The sequence below is a fragment of the Myodes glareolus genome, chromosome 27 (genome assembly GCF_982192425.1).
Source record: "Myodes glareolus chromosome 27, mMyoGla1.1, whole genome shotgun sequence".
Taxonomy (NCBI): domain Eukaryota; kingdom Metazoa; phylum Chordata; class Mammalia; order Rodentia; family Cricetidae; genus Myodes; species Myodes glareolus.
Genome location: NC_142052.1, coordinates 14,269,759 through 14,284,721, shown reverse-complemented (window position 1 = coordinate 14,284,721; position 14,963 = coordinate 14,269,759). Strand labels below are relative to the sequence as shown.

Genomic DNA, 14,963 nt, shown 5'->3' with positions numbered 1-14,963 from the left:
GTACTTACAGACTGTGCCAAGTTAACCCTTAAAGATAAATAGGACAGTAGGGCTCGGTCTGGGGTCACAAGAACAAAAACATCTTCATCCATCTTATTCTGCAAAAATCTCTTTCATTATGGTTATTATACTCTTTTTAATTGCTTATGTACTTGTTTTTCTCTGTAAATATAAGAGGTTCATGAAATGTTCTAGTTTATTTTTTATTTAAAATTCTGTTTTATTGGTTGGTATGTAAAAACAAAAATAAACATACAAAATTATTTTAGATTTATTTATTATATATATGTCTATGCCCTACATGTATGTGTGATGCCCATGGAGGTCACAAGAGGGAACTGGATCCCCTGGGACTGGAGTTAGGAGTAGTTGGGAGCTGCCATGTGGGTGCTGGGAATCAAGTCCTGTTGAAGAACTTCACTGCTGAGCCAGCTCTTCAACTCTTCTATTTTATTTGAGTTTTTGAGATGGGGTCTCACTGTGTAGCTGTTTAGCCTGCAGCTCATTCCTGAACTCACAGAGCTCTGTCTTCCTCTGCCTCCCAAGTTCTGGGGTTAAAGGTGTCGCTAGCACACCTTTAGTTATATTTTTATGATCTCAGACTGACCATAGCAAATGGATAATAACCATTTATTGAATATGAATAATTCAGCAACTTGAAAACTTACATTCAATTGACAATTTAATTATAGAACTAGAAATGTGGTAAGTACTAATCAGAACTCTAATGAATAAATAGTTATAACATTCTAATTTTACAGCTGGGTGGTGGTGGCGCATGCCTTTAATCCCAGCACTCAGAGACAGAGGCAGGCAGATATCTGTTTGAGTTTGAGGCCAGCCTGGTCTACAAGAGATAGTTCCAGGACAGGCTACACAGAAATACTGTCTCGAAAAAAAGCCAAAAAAAAATTCTAAGTTTACTTTATCCATCTGTAAGGGCACAATTTAACTTCATAGTTCATACTTTGAGAGCACCCTACTCAACAACTGTGGCTTCTCCAGGGCATGGCAGTACACACTTACATGTAATCCCAGTCCTGGGGAAGAAGAAGAGGGAGAGCATCCTCACTCAACTATACTGCGAGTTCTAGGCCAGCTCTCTACGTAAGACATAGTTCAGAATTCACAAAAGAACAAAAAGTGTAGCTTCTTCTATTTTTGCAATGGCATGAGACTCAGCTATCAGATGAATCAAAAGTTCAATCGAACCCAGATTCAAAGTTTAGTTATCTATCACTGGCTATGGTTCAAGGCAAATGACATTCCTATCTACCCACATATACTTACAGCAAGCATTCCAAATTACTAAGCTGTTGTATAATTTCCTCTTTTGAAGATTTTTCCAACAAATTCCAAAGTATTTCTGATGAACGAAATAGAAGCTGTCCTGAAGGATCTGGGTCATTGAGGTGAGCACAGATTCTGCCGGCGGCTTGGGCTTTCACCATTAAACTGCAATTAGCTTCTGAAAATGAAATTTAACAAACTATTTATATTGCATCGTCTTTTAGTGAAAAAGAAAGCTAGCAGACAATGGAATGTTTAAATTCAGCAACACCATACACACCGGAAGTCGAGAGATGCTGGAGAACTTTAAGAACCCAAAGCTTCTCAACAAGATGGTTTTCGATCAGGAACACGGACTGGACCATTGCTTTTGCCAGTCCTCCGACTTCAGCCATCTTAACCTTGTACGATGAGCTCACCTGCTGGTAGCCTAACACCACAACAGGGACAGCTGTTTCACAATATGATCATTTACTATAGAAACAATGTAAAAAACGTTTGAAAGAACACACACTGCATCTAAAACGTGGACAGTATAAGGAATAGAAAAGTTGCCTATAAAAGGCTAGACAGTATATATTTAATCTCTGCAGGTTACTACTGTATGTGTCTCAACTATCTAGCTCTAGATTTGTAGCATGATACAATAGCAAGAATAAAGCCATGAATAAAATGAAAAAAAGGGACATGGTTTTGTCCAATAATCTTTAATTTGCAATATGCCAGTTTTGCCCTGGGCAGGGGAAGTCCATAGTCTTTTGTCCTTGAAATAAACGCACAGATTTTGTAATACATCTTAAATTCTAAAAAACAAAAACCAAGATTGTGTCAGTAAGTAATAATTTTCTATAAAGGCAAACAGTATGGTTCCAAATACTTTCCATTTTCACTATATGTGACAATGAACTGCTTCACTGCTTTCAAGAGATAAGAATTACATCATATCAGCAGTAAGTAAGGGGGGAAGTAAATGACTGAATGCAGGGGGATTTTAGGGGAGCTGAACATGACTTACAAGAGTTTCCTTCTGCTGTAGGTCCTACGAGACACACTGTCACTTTTGCTCATTGCAAGGGTGCCTGCCTCACTGTTTGTAGCCACAGAGATTGAATGAATACTACAGTAAGGTGAAGCTGTTTTCCCTAAGTGGTCTCTCTTTCAACTCCCTGACATCGTGACTTTTGAAACCAACTAGATTCTTTAACAATGACATTGTTCTAGATATCTGTCAGTTTGTCCTAACTTTGTGGGTTTGGTCTCTGGGCCATAGACAAGGCCCTGTCCATTCCTGAGATGGATTATCTGGGGTGTGCCCTGTATGCTCACCGTGAGAGTTTAAACAGGCTGGCGAGACAGCTCACCAGGGAAGAGCGCTTGCTCTACAAGCATGAGAATTTGAATTTGAATCTATAACACAAAGGTGAGAAGTTTGGCACAGGCTGGGCATGGTGGAACATGCCTTCCGTTTCAGCACCCAGGAGGCAGAGGCAGGAAAAGCTCTGTGAGCTCTCTGCCAGTCTGGTCTACACAGATAGTGCCAGGTGAGCCAGGGGACATAGAGGCACTAGGTCTCAACAACAACAGCAACAACAAATAAACTTAAGAACAACAAAAACAAACACAAACACAAACACAAAAAAGCATGTTATGGTCACACCTGCCTGTGACTCTAAGGCTTGTGGGTAGAGTCTGTAAGGCTTCTGGGGCTTACAGGCTACCAGTTTAAGTCTAGGTTTAGTAAGAGACCCTGTCTCCAAGGATTAGGGAGTGACAGAGAAGGACTCCCAACATCCTCAGCTACCTACACACATATGTGAGCATATACCACACACACATATACCATACACATATACAGTACACACACACGCTTAGATACATACAAAATCTAAAACATGAAAATACAAAGAAGAATAAAAATTGCTTATAATTTTACCATTTAAAGGTAATGTTAACATTTAATATATGTCTTGCTTATTATTTTTAATATATGAACATAATTTTCATTGCACATAGAATTCTATATTCTACTGTAGCTCACTAACAAAATACTTTCCCAACTCATGATTTTAGTTGTCTAAGTCTTTCATATGGATGACCTGAAGTGCTTTACACTTGAGTATACACCGAGTTTACATGTCTATTCAAGGACATAGTAACAGCCAGTCTCACGGACCTAATTTCTGTCTCCTGGACTATATATATTTCCCAATCACTCTGCTGAGGACTTTCAAGCTCTGGTCCCAGCCATCCAGCCATGACCATGACTTGGAACCAACTAAGCAACACTTAGTAAGGGCATTGTCTTCAACTCCCAATTTCCAGGTTACACTCACTTCCCTGTACCTCAAAACTTCTTTGTCTTAATTCATGTACCCCGCCTCTCTCCCTCCCTCTCTCCTTCCCTTCTTTCTTTTCTTTCTTATTGGTTTTTCAAGACAGGGTTTCTCTGTGCACCAGCCCTAGCTGTTCCCTGGAACTAGCTCTTATAGATCAGGCTAGCCTCAAACTCATAGAGATCTGTCTCCCTCTGCCTCCTGAGTTTGGGGATTAAAGGTGTGCATCACCACTGCCTGTTTTTTCCTCTTCCTCTTCCTCCTCCTCTTCCTCCTCTCCTTCTCTTTCTTCTTAATAAAGTCGTTTTTTTTTTTGTTTGTTTGGTTGGTTTGCTTGTTTTGAGGCAGAGTTTAGCCCTGACTGTCCTGGAACTTGCTCTGTAGACCAGGCTGGCCTTGAACTCAAAGAGATCCACCTGCCTCTGCCTCCTGAGTGCTGGAATTAAATATGTGTGCCACTACATCTGGCTCCAAATTAAGTTTTAAGATATTTCTGTTTTATTTGAATTCTGTTTCTTTTGGTACATGTTTGTGGCAATGTGTGCCATGACCCATGTGTGCCAAGGCAAGTGTGTAGTGGTCAGAGGATGGCCTAAAGGAGTCAGTTCTTTCCTTCCACTAAGTAGGTCCTGAGGATTGAACTCAAGCTGCCAACCTTGGCAGCAGATGCCTTTACCCACCGCACCATCTTCCAATCCTGTTTTCTTTTCTTTAAGAGCTCTCTATTTTGCTGAATTAGTTCTAAGCTTGTGCTCTTAATTAAAACTTCTCATGTTCACTTTGAGGATTTTGCTTTTCCACTTCCAACTGAGGAACTTGCAGTTTATCTGCCTACAAGCTTCATTTCCACATCCTAAAGCTAACAACAAAAGTCAAACAACCACTTGATCTTGCTACCGGCTAGGCTGCTGGTTCCCCATCGTCTTGTTTGCTCCACCATTTCAATTCTAATCAAATTTGTATTTATGAGCAGCTTTGCTCCAAGTAACTGCTTCTGTTCTCAAGATCCTTTCAAATGGCTACGGGATCACCACTGTCAACAGATCTCACACATTAACCGCAGCTTTCTCGGTATGGCATTAGCTTCGTTTTGCCATCCATCATTACAGAAATTTCTTCAGTACTGATATCAAGACCACCTTTCTTCACGTTTCATTCATTAATTCATTTCATTCATTCATGGGTGTCTTTTGGCTTCTTTCTCTGTAAACACATATAGACTTCTTACTTTTGAACACTTCCTTCAGAGTGAGTATTTTTATAGAAGAGGCGACACCAATTATTTTGCTTCATGCTCTTTCAGATACACTGACAGGCTTATTCTACCCTAAAAATCTTCATGGGTCTTTGACATTATTTGTGACAACTGAAAGTTTTAAAAAATATTTTTTCACACCCATACGCTGTGGAGCTCATTCTGATAAGGGACTCCAGTGAGGATTTTGCATATTTTTTCTATGAAGGTATTTCACTATAGTGTTCTGGTGCGGGAGAATTGTCTGTATTCTGTCAATCATGTTTTAAATAAAACGCTGATTGGCCAGGCAGGAGGTGTAGGCGGGAAAACCAGACAGGAAGTGGAAATGATGCAAGGAGAGCAGGAGAATTCTGGGGAGGAGGAAGTTGATTACTCCCACTCCTGTCCAGATCACCGAAGCAGCAGGATGTGAGCAGCCCCACTGAAAAAGGTACTGAGCCATATGGCTAAAATAGATCAGAAAAATGGGTTAATCAAGATGTGAGAGTTAGCCAGTAAGAAGCCTGACCTAATGGGCCAATCAGCATTATAACTTATAGAGATCTCTTGTGTGGTTGATTTTCTCTAGGGCCTGCCGGCTGTGGGGTACCAGGCGGGGACAGAAAACACAAACAAGCCATCCCCCCCTCATGTTACAGTGTTCTTTAAATTGAATCAAGATAACTAGAGCTGTTCCACACAATTATAGTAACACAAGTTCTCTACATTTGGCATTCTCCTGGGTCAGGAAAAGTCAGTCATGTGATAATGAACACTTCCCATGCTTGCTGCTCATGGATCCTTTCCAGTGTGAGTTCTCTCATGTTTGTGAAAGTTGCTGGGTTTAATGAAGGCTTTCCACATTGCTTATAACACTGAGTTTCTCTTTGTTTGAGCAGCGGAAGCTTTCAGCACAGTTCTTAAACAGAAAGGGTTATTTTTGTCTATGAACCTTTTAACAGATGCAAAGGGCCTTGAACCCCTCAGGCATTTTCCACATTGCCTACACAAACAGCTCTGACTCCAGTGTGAGTTCTTTCCGTGTTTGAAGCTATTTGTTGTGACAGTCACAACATTTAATCACAGTGTTTACAAACATAAGGCTTCTCTCCAATGTGAGTTCTTTCACACACTTGAAGGAAACATGGAGGGCTGAAGATTTTCTCACATTGCTTACATGCATAATTCATGCATATCTCCACACAGAACTAGATAAACCACAGGCTCCCCTGGGCCTGACATTGCTTACACTCAGACTTTCACCCCTTATGTATTAGATACGAAGTGGAACAGTCAAAGGCTTTACCACACACTTTACATGTATGAGGTTTCTCTCCACTATGTGTTATCACGTGTCTCTGAATGCCTGGCAGGGTCATATAAGCTTTCCCCCTTTGCTTATCTCTGTAAGGTTTCTCACCATTCTGTGCCGTTTCATGCTTGGGGAAGCACAGCGATGGTAGGTAGCTCTTCTGTGTTCCTTACATTTGTTTACATGGTTGCTCTTCTTTCCTGACACTCATTAGGTCTAGTGTGTGAGCAGGCTCAGCTTTGGAGGGCAAATATGGAGATGAAAGGCAAGCTCTGCTTCTCTACAACACAGGCTTCTGATGGTTACACCAGAAGGCATATTCAGTTCAGAATAGAACCTAGGTCTGGCTCAGCATCTCTCCACATTGGTCACATAGTTCTATGTTCATAATCTCCCTATCATTGGCCTTTAGGTTTTCCATGAGGTTTTTGTACTTCTCTCTAATGTTCTGGCTTATTCATTTGTCTTTTTCCAGGTTTCTGGTGTCCCAGGTCCTCTCCATGGCCATTCTCTCCTGCAGCCTGGCCAGGTAACAGTGCAACAGAGACAAGCAGCCTGTGATCTCAGCAGCACACGTGGATCTCAGTGATGGCAAAACCAGACAAACCTCTTCCGCTTTTGAACGTTTCTAGACGTCAACGTTTCCCTTACTTCTTTCAAGCATGCTTTCCAGCTCTCAGTATGAACCCTCACCACAGTGTTCCTCTTGCTCCCTTGCTGGTCACATGATTTATTTCCTGACTAGCTAATTCAGTCCCTGACAACTTCAGTTTTCCTTTCCACTCAGTGAATTTCAAGTCTGTTTTTCTGATCTCTGACGATTTTAGTATTCAATGTCTACCATCCACTAAATTCTCCAATCTGTCTACCTAACTGAGACTTCATAATGTATATTCAATACTCTCCTTGTTTATTTCACTAACTCAGAGGTCTTGTTATGTTCTCCTTAGTCACATATTTTTACTACCACAGACTGACTTTTATCTATTTAAAAATATATAACTTCAAAATGTCATTCATTTATTCCCTCCCTTACCATATTGATTGAAAATTATATAATCAATGAAGATAAGAAATATGTCTTAAATAACATTATATCCTCACAATGCTAATGCTTGACAATCTACTCACCACTATATATTAAGATTGTCTAGCTACAACATACAGAGTTCTCCCCAAACACAATAGAGAATGGCACCAGTATTACTAATTTAACATCTACTTGAATGTATTAATATAGTTAAAATAATTTTATTTACAATGCTAAGAAATACTACCAATAACAAACTTAACTGGCTACAACTTTATCAACTGGGTCATAAATATTTACCATCAAGACAAAAATTTGATGTGAATCCCCAAACTAAAGCAAAAATACTTATACAACTTTTAAATGTAACTGAAGAAGTCAAAGTTACACAAAAATTTTATTTTTATGTGTTGAAAACATGAGCCCCTGTGTTTTCAAAGTTTATTGAAATATTATATGATGGATTTGTTTCCCAAAGACAAGCTATCACTGAAAGGCAAGCGAGAACGTACCAGGAATGTGCTTCTTTGGAGGCTCCGCATGATAGAAGTCAACGATGCATTTACAAATTTGTATCCTTAATTTAGAATTCGGTATTTTCATCAGTTCACCTGCCAGGAGGATAAAGGAGAGTGGTGGAATAACATAAGTTCATTTAAAAATGTAAGAAATAATAACAATGTTATACTAGTTATTTTAAAATCCCATCAGATATCCATACTGGGTCTTCTAATTACATGTGTGATCATGTGGAGCACACACAGTGTTCCACCATCACCCATCACTTCATAAGGGGTGTTTTCTGGGAAATTCCTTGTTAGGTGTTATTTGTATATGAATAACATATTGTATACTCACACAAACAAGACATTAATCAAGCACAAGAGAGAAAACAACTAAGATGCACAGTGAATGTAAGATGTAGCAGTGGCTGCTGACAGACAGTATACTGTTTGACAGTTAATTCAAAAATGGTAAGTAGAAAGCACATTTCTTTATCCAAATGATAAAATATAGTAAATACATAATGCAGGGACACAGTCACTTGTCACTTATCAAGTGTTATGCACTGCATACAACTGGGCCGCTGTGTTTTCATGTATTTTCATATCACTGGCAATGGGGTGTTGCTTCGACTACCATCAATCACCACAAAAATGTGAATAATGAGTTGCTCTATGGAAAGTTATGCCTTCAATAGTTGATACAATTTTTTTGGCTCAATGATCATTTACAGGACCACCATCTTTTTTTCTTTTTCTTTCCTTTTCTTTTTTAAAAATTTTTATTTATTTATTTATTTATTTATTTATTTATTTATTTATTTATTTATTTATTTTCAGGAACAAGGTTTCTCTGTAGCTTTGGAGCCTGTCCTGGAACTAGCTCTAGTAGACCAGGCTGGCCTCGAACTCACAGAGATCCACCTGCCTCTACCTCCCGAGTGCTGGGATTAAAGGCATGTGCCACCACCATTCTACCAGGACCACTATCTTACATATGTTCTACTATTGTATGAAATGAAGGGATATAGTTCATGACAGTCTGTGACCATATATGCATATGTACATACATGTCTACATAATACTTTGAATCTATCCTTACATATAGATTACATACATCTCAATCATGTCAGCCTGTCACTTCCAGAAAGAAGAGAATGATACTAATAACATAGGTACTGGAGCCAGACACCCAAGAGTAAATTATTAGTCTCGTTCTCTACCTCAAGTCATAAACCAGTGTTTCACAGTATTCTTTCCTCGGAATTCCTGTTAGCTTTGCTCTCAATTTGCTGGCAGACTGAAATAGAGGAACTTGGGGACATTCTTTGACTCAAAGGCAATAATTGTATGTCCAAGATTTCTGGTGAGGATGAAGGACACAGGGTTTCTTTTAAATGGCATCAGACTATTACTGAGTCTGATTTGGCTAATTTGTATTCATTCCTTTTTAGTCCAACAAGAATGTTCTCCAGGAGGGGTCTGCTCATTTCGGAGGGGAGGCAGAGGGAGGTGAGTCTCAGGGAAACTGTGGCTGGGATGGAATACATGTAAGACTAAGAGAGAATGTCCCCAGGAGAATCTGGAGCGTCTGCAGGACTCTGCAATGACCTTTGTCATCTGACCTATGCTGTGTGGTCGCCTAAGGACAACTAGAGTCAGCAGGACCAGCTTGAGGAGCAAACTGGAGAGCTCGATTCTCTGAGGATGAAAGAGTAAAGAATTCCATCAAGTCTGGGCTTTAGTTTGGGCCTACTGTAAAGTTTAGTTCAATTCCAGCAGGAGTGGCCAGAGCCTGAGGGAGCACAGAGACGGGGTGGAGCACTGGCCAGTGGGTAAGGGAGCACAGAGACGGGGTGGAGCACTGGCCAGTGGGTAAGGGAACACAGAGACGGGGTGGAGCACTGGCCAGTGGGTAAGGGAACACAGAGACGGGGTGGAGCACTGGCCAGTGGGTAAGGGAACACAGAGACGGGGTGGAGCACTGGCCAGTGGATAAGGGAGCACAGAGACGGGCTGGAGCACTGGCCACTGATCACTGCTGGTGGAGGGGCAGACTGACTTCTCAAGGACACGTTCCAGTGAAAGAGCACACACTCACAAAATGGTCTCGATGGGCAAAAGTACACTACAAAATTGGGGGGTTAGATCTAGGAAGAGTTGGGTGAGGTATCAAAATATGTCATATGATCCTCTCAAAGAACTAAGAAAAAAAGGTCAACAAACCCATAACTAAACTATACATCAAATCAAACATGTACAAAGAAGTAAAAGCCTGCCTCAAACACCTCAGGAGAAAACAGTTCCAGAATCATCATTGAACACACCCTAGTAACTTTCAACTATAAACTAAGGGAAGAGCCTTGGGTGAAAGAGATGGTTAAGGGAACAGTGAAAGCAGACAAACCTATTTGCCCCGCATTGGTCCTGCCATTTTATAGTCCGCATCTAAGACATCTTAACTTACCCAGAAGAGCAAGTGAATTAGCAGTGTCTTCAGTATACGTTATTTCATCTGATACTTTCTTTTTCAAAAATGGCAAGCTTCAATGAGAACAAAGATGTCAGAATTACTAGTCAGTGGATTGATGCATCACTTACAATGGGTGATATCCATTTTCTAAAAAATAAAGCGATACTCTCTCCTGGCCGTTTGTATTCTTTAGTGTGGAGCAGGGACAACACTCAGAAAGAAAACTGTATTTCTAACTAACCAACCAGAGAGAAAAACAAAACAAAACAAAAAAGCACTTCCAAAAGAATGAAGAGAGGCAAGTCGGGCGGTGGTGGCACATGCCTTTAATCCCAGTACTCGGGAGGCAGAGGCAGGTGAGTTTGAGGCCAGCCTGGTCTGCAAGAGCTAGTTCCAGGACAGGCTCCAAAGCTACAGAGAAACCCTGTCTTGAAAAATAAAAACACAAAAACAAAACAAAACAAAAAATCCAAACAAAACAAAACAAAAAAAACAAAAAACAAAAAAAAATTGAAGAGAGGCACAAGCCAATAAAGTAATTGTCCATCTCTGTTGATAAAACAGTTACGTATCATCTTTCTGAGGGCAAAGTCATAGCAAATTATAGTTATAATCACAGTTAGGAAGAGTCAACTAAAACTTAAACATATTTGATGTCTTTTCCTGAAGTTTGTAAAGCAGGATGCACCAGATTAATGGGTTGTTTCTTCCTGAAGGTCAGGGCCCCTCCTTATGAATTGGATTGGGAATTATTTACAAAAGAACAGAATGCTTTGGGGAACAAGGAATCCAACTTTAAAAATATTGATTCTATGAGACTTTCAATTCACAGTTACCATAATCAAAGTTATCTGAAAATACTTATTTATAAAACACAGAAGATCAAGTTTATGAATTGTGGGTCATTATTCTAAATTTCAAGGGACAGATGAAAGTTAATTCTTAAAATATAAACTGTTTGAATCTCTTGTGCTATTTGAAGTATAACATATTTATATAAATGACTCCCAGTTCGTGTCTTCCAAAAGTATTTACCCAGTAGTTAGAAAGAGACAATTCTGTAATTTCTATGGGGATTCATTCCTTTAGAATTAAATTAGGAAAAAATAACATTATTTATTATCTAGTCGACTGATAGACAGTTAAAGATCTCACACCTAAAACTCGAAATATCTTGTTCCATCTTCTCATTTTCTACCAAAGGAGATTCCTATAGGATAAAGAGTCGAGGCGTGGGAAGTCCAATTCAAAAGCTATACAGAAAACAAGAGGTGCTCCTGGTGCAATGAACAAGCATATTAGAGACCAAAGAGGAAAAACTTGATGTATTTTCAATTTCTTAAACTCCAAACTTTTCTTGAGAAGACAACCAAGTGAGGACTGGGTGTAGTGAAATGATAAGTATAGGTGGAAACTTGAAACGTAAAAACTTAGCGACGTGAGTAACCCCAAAGGGAGGGGAAGGAAGAGCGAGGTGAGAAGAGCCGCAGCATGGCATGCTGGGACACCGCACGGACCAAGGAGCAGCTCTGCCGAGCCGCGACACTGGAGGCCACGCTGGGAAAGGGCTGTCCAAAAACCAGTCACATGTCCACATGAAAACGTATAGGTAGTGCCTTGAAAGCACTAGAAGAAACACTTATTTCCTTATTTATTCAATCTCTATTTAAAAGGCCAGGTGTAAGCATTTGGGAAATTATTTTTCATTATTTTAGTATAATACCAAAATTGCTACAGAATTTTTTATTTGGCTTCGGCTAAATTTAAGACTTGGAATGTCCCTGTATATATACATAGTCCTACTAATAATATCACTTTTCTATTTAAAATATTAAGTTGGTAGATAGATTTAGAAGACAAAATCACCAAAATGACTCCTTTTCAATGGCTATTGAACCGCCTGTCTAGAGCAGCCACTGTGTGGCAGCAGAGAAGTACTATTCATGTGTTTGTGCTTCCAGTGCTGCTGCGGACACGGCAGTAGAGGAGGATAAGGAGGGCTAATTTTATAACTCTTACCTGTAGTTTATATTCCCATATACACATAAGACAAATTTTTCTCCCTCATTCAAAATTACAAGATCAAATGAAACCTGCCATAGAACTAAGTATATTTGTGAGAGTCAAATTTCCCGAAGAAAGAGAAAAAAGAAAACCAAACTGAAACTAAGTAATGCTAAATTTATGTAAAGATCCTCTCAAAAAACCACAATCCTTTACTTTCATCTGCTGCTTACCAATCACGTGCGGGTGACAACTTTAAGTATTTTACTCTTCAATATAATCTCTTCTGTAGCAATCTGAGACTGCAACATTTGAAATAATAACTGTCCAAATCCTGCCACCAATTTGTTTAAGTTTTGTTTTTAGTTCTATATTACAAACACGCACACACACACACACACACAATTTTTTTCTCCAGACAGAGTTTCTCTGTGTAGTGCTGGCTGTTCTGGAACTCACTCTGTAGAACAGACTGTTCTGGAACTCACAAAGATCTGCCTGCCTCGGCTTCCTGTGTGCTAGGATTAAAGGTGTGCACCACCACTGCCCAGATAAACTCTATATTATTGATACACTCTATATCCAATACCTTTGCAATACAAAATAAAATGCTATATACCTTTGTATATAGCAGTACAAAATAAAGTATATAGTATATAGCAGTACAAAATAAAGTTAAACAACTTACCCACACAGTTTTATAAGGTCGGATGCAGGTTCTACAAAGCAGGGCTGCTTTTCAATTTTTTCTGCGCACAGACCCAGGATTTTAAACACCTGTGCCAGATCCCTAAGTGGCTTCAATGTTTTGTTAAGAAATAAAATCATCATAGATTTATAAACACGTCTATAGGCCTTTCCCCCAGAAAGCTTATAAAATTCTATCTTGTTAAATGTGGTAAGCATTATTTTAATTATTACTTTGAAGTCTAAAGAGAAAAGTTTGTAACTATACTTTAGCAACATTATTTTTGTCTTAGTAACCTTTATTTCAACTCAAAACACAAACAGATATAGCTCAAATCTTATTTTAATGTAGTACTTTATTTTGTTCAGGTGTGTGTGTGTGTGTGTGTGTGTGTGTGTGTGTGTGTGTGTGTGTTTCAAGGCAGGGCTTCTCTGTAGCATTGGGGCTTTCCTGGAACTTGCTCTTTAGATCTGACTGGCCTCGAACTCACAGAGATCCACCTGCCTCTGCCTCCCAAATGCTGGGATTAAAGGTGTGCACCACCACTGCCCTCCCAGATGCATTTTTTCTAATTAGCATTAAATTGATTGAAATTTTATTTAAAACTCACATAAAAGCCAAATGTACCTCTTCTAGATCTTCAGATAAAAACATATTCTATTTTGCCTGTTTAAAAAGTATGATTACTACAAAACTAAATTTCCTTGATTTTGCTTGATATCTAAGAGATCATGGTGATTATGACTTCAGGATCTGGGTTGCATCCTATTTTCTCTCGCTTTGCTGTGAGCTTCTTGGGCAGGGTGGGAACACCTATTTTAACTTCTGTTATGTAGCAATCACCTCTGAATTAAAACATTCACTCCTATAGGAAGAAGCAGCTCATATGCCTTAGGAATTAAAAAAAAATCTTACAAGCTGGAATTTATGAGGCGCGGTAAATACAGGCTGCAAGGATGCAGCTTTGTGAATTCTCACTGTCATTAGTGATGGAGCATGCTTTTTAGTAAGGCAGCTTCCTTTGAGTCATCTGTGGTCTTGCAAGTAACCCCAATAAAGTCACTAAATTAGGCTTGGGTAGAACTGCTTATTTGGTTTGTCATCAGTGCTTCTTCTGAGTTAAATAGGTCTGTTCATGTCTCCCCAGGAAAAGTCAAACAGGAACACACAGAAGAGAGGATAAGTTGGGACAGAGAGATTGTATGGTCCCAGAAATGTGTGATGAAACATGCCCCTGTGGCTCATCAGTTTGAAGGCAATGTCCATGGAGGAAAACCCCAATATGGTACCTTCCTCTGTGTGGTAAGGAGTGGTGTGCTCCTTGTGGTAGTGTGGCTGCATGCTCCCTGAGATGTGTGCTAGGACTTGCAGCCACGTCTGAGCTGTCTCAGATGGAACACCTTAGGGTGGTGGGGTGGGAATCCAAATTTGGTCATCTTCTTTTATGCGGTATAGGAGTGAGGTGTCTCCTTGATGAGTGGGATCCCCTGAATGAGTAAGTAGGCGCTCTGACAACAGTTCACGGACTAGAGACTGCATGGCAGTCCACCAAGGGTAGCACAGGTGGTACAAGACGGTCAACAAGCTGTGCTGATCTTGGCATGACCACTGCTATATGTAATGACATGTGCAAATAAGGCAGACACAGCTGCTTAAAGAAAAGTGTTTGTTTCTAGAGGAATTAGAATGGGAAGGGACACGAAACCGTCGGCCTCCATGCTAGCCTCCGATTTGGTGGATAATTTCTACAGCACTCCTGCCAAGCAGCTAGAAATGATTGATTCAACCAAGAACCATAAGCCATGATGGAAGACACAGCATACGTCAGAGTGGTACTAGACAGCCTTTCCTGAGGTTCAGAAACTTAGGACTTGTGGGAAGAATCCAACAGTGATGAGGACAGGGACAAAGCAGAAGGGATGGAAGACACCCCTCAGGTCTGCTCGTTACGAGAAATGAAGGAAAAACCCAAGATCCAAGACACACATGGGGGTCCTTACCAATGGACAAGGAAGGACATGGTGGAAGTAACACAGGACATCCCTTGGATCTGACCTTTAATAGAGAAGAAGGGAGAATCCATGATTTAACAT

General features: G+C 39.9%; 1 protein-coding gene across 4 annotated transcripts in view; it reads right to left on the bottom strand.

The window, feature by feature from the left end:
* Nucleotides 1-14,963, bottom strand: part of Cfap69 (cilia and flagella associated protein 69) — a 72,616-nt gene that overhangs the window by 41,123 nt on the left and 16,530 nt on the right. For 2 of the 4 annotated variants that reach the window (XM_048433632.3, XM_048433633.3), the window contains 4 exons: nucleotides 10,173-10,249; nucleotides 7,715-7,813; nucleotides 1,571-1,720; nucleotides 1,291-1,468 (listed from right to left, as the gene is read on the bottom strand). In XM_048433632.3, coding sequence (XP_048289589.1) covers nucleotides 1,291-1,468; nucleotides 1,571-1,720; nucleotides 7,715-7,813; nucleotides 10,173-10,249 — 504 coding nt within the window. Of the gene's footprint in view, nucleotides 1-1,290; nucleotides 1,469-1,570; nucleotides 1,721-7,714; nucleotides 7,814-10,172; nucleotides 10,250-12,870; nucleotides 12,981-14,963 lie in introns of all 4 variants that reach the window. The other 2 variants (XM_048433631.3, XM_085684215.2) reach the window with 2 other exon arrangements.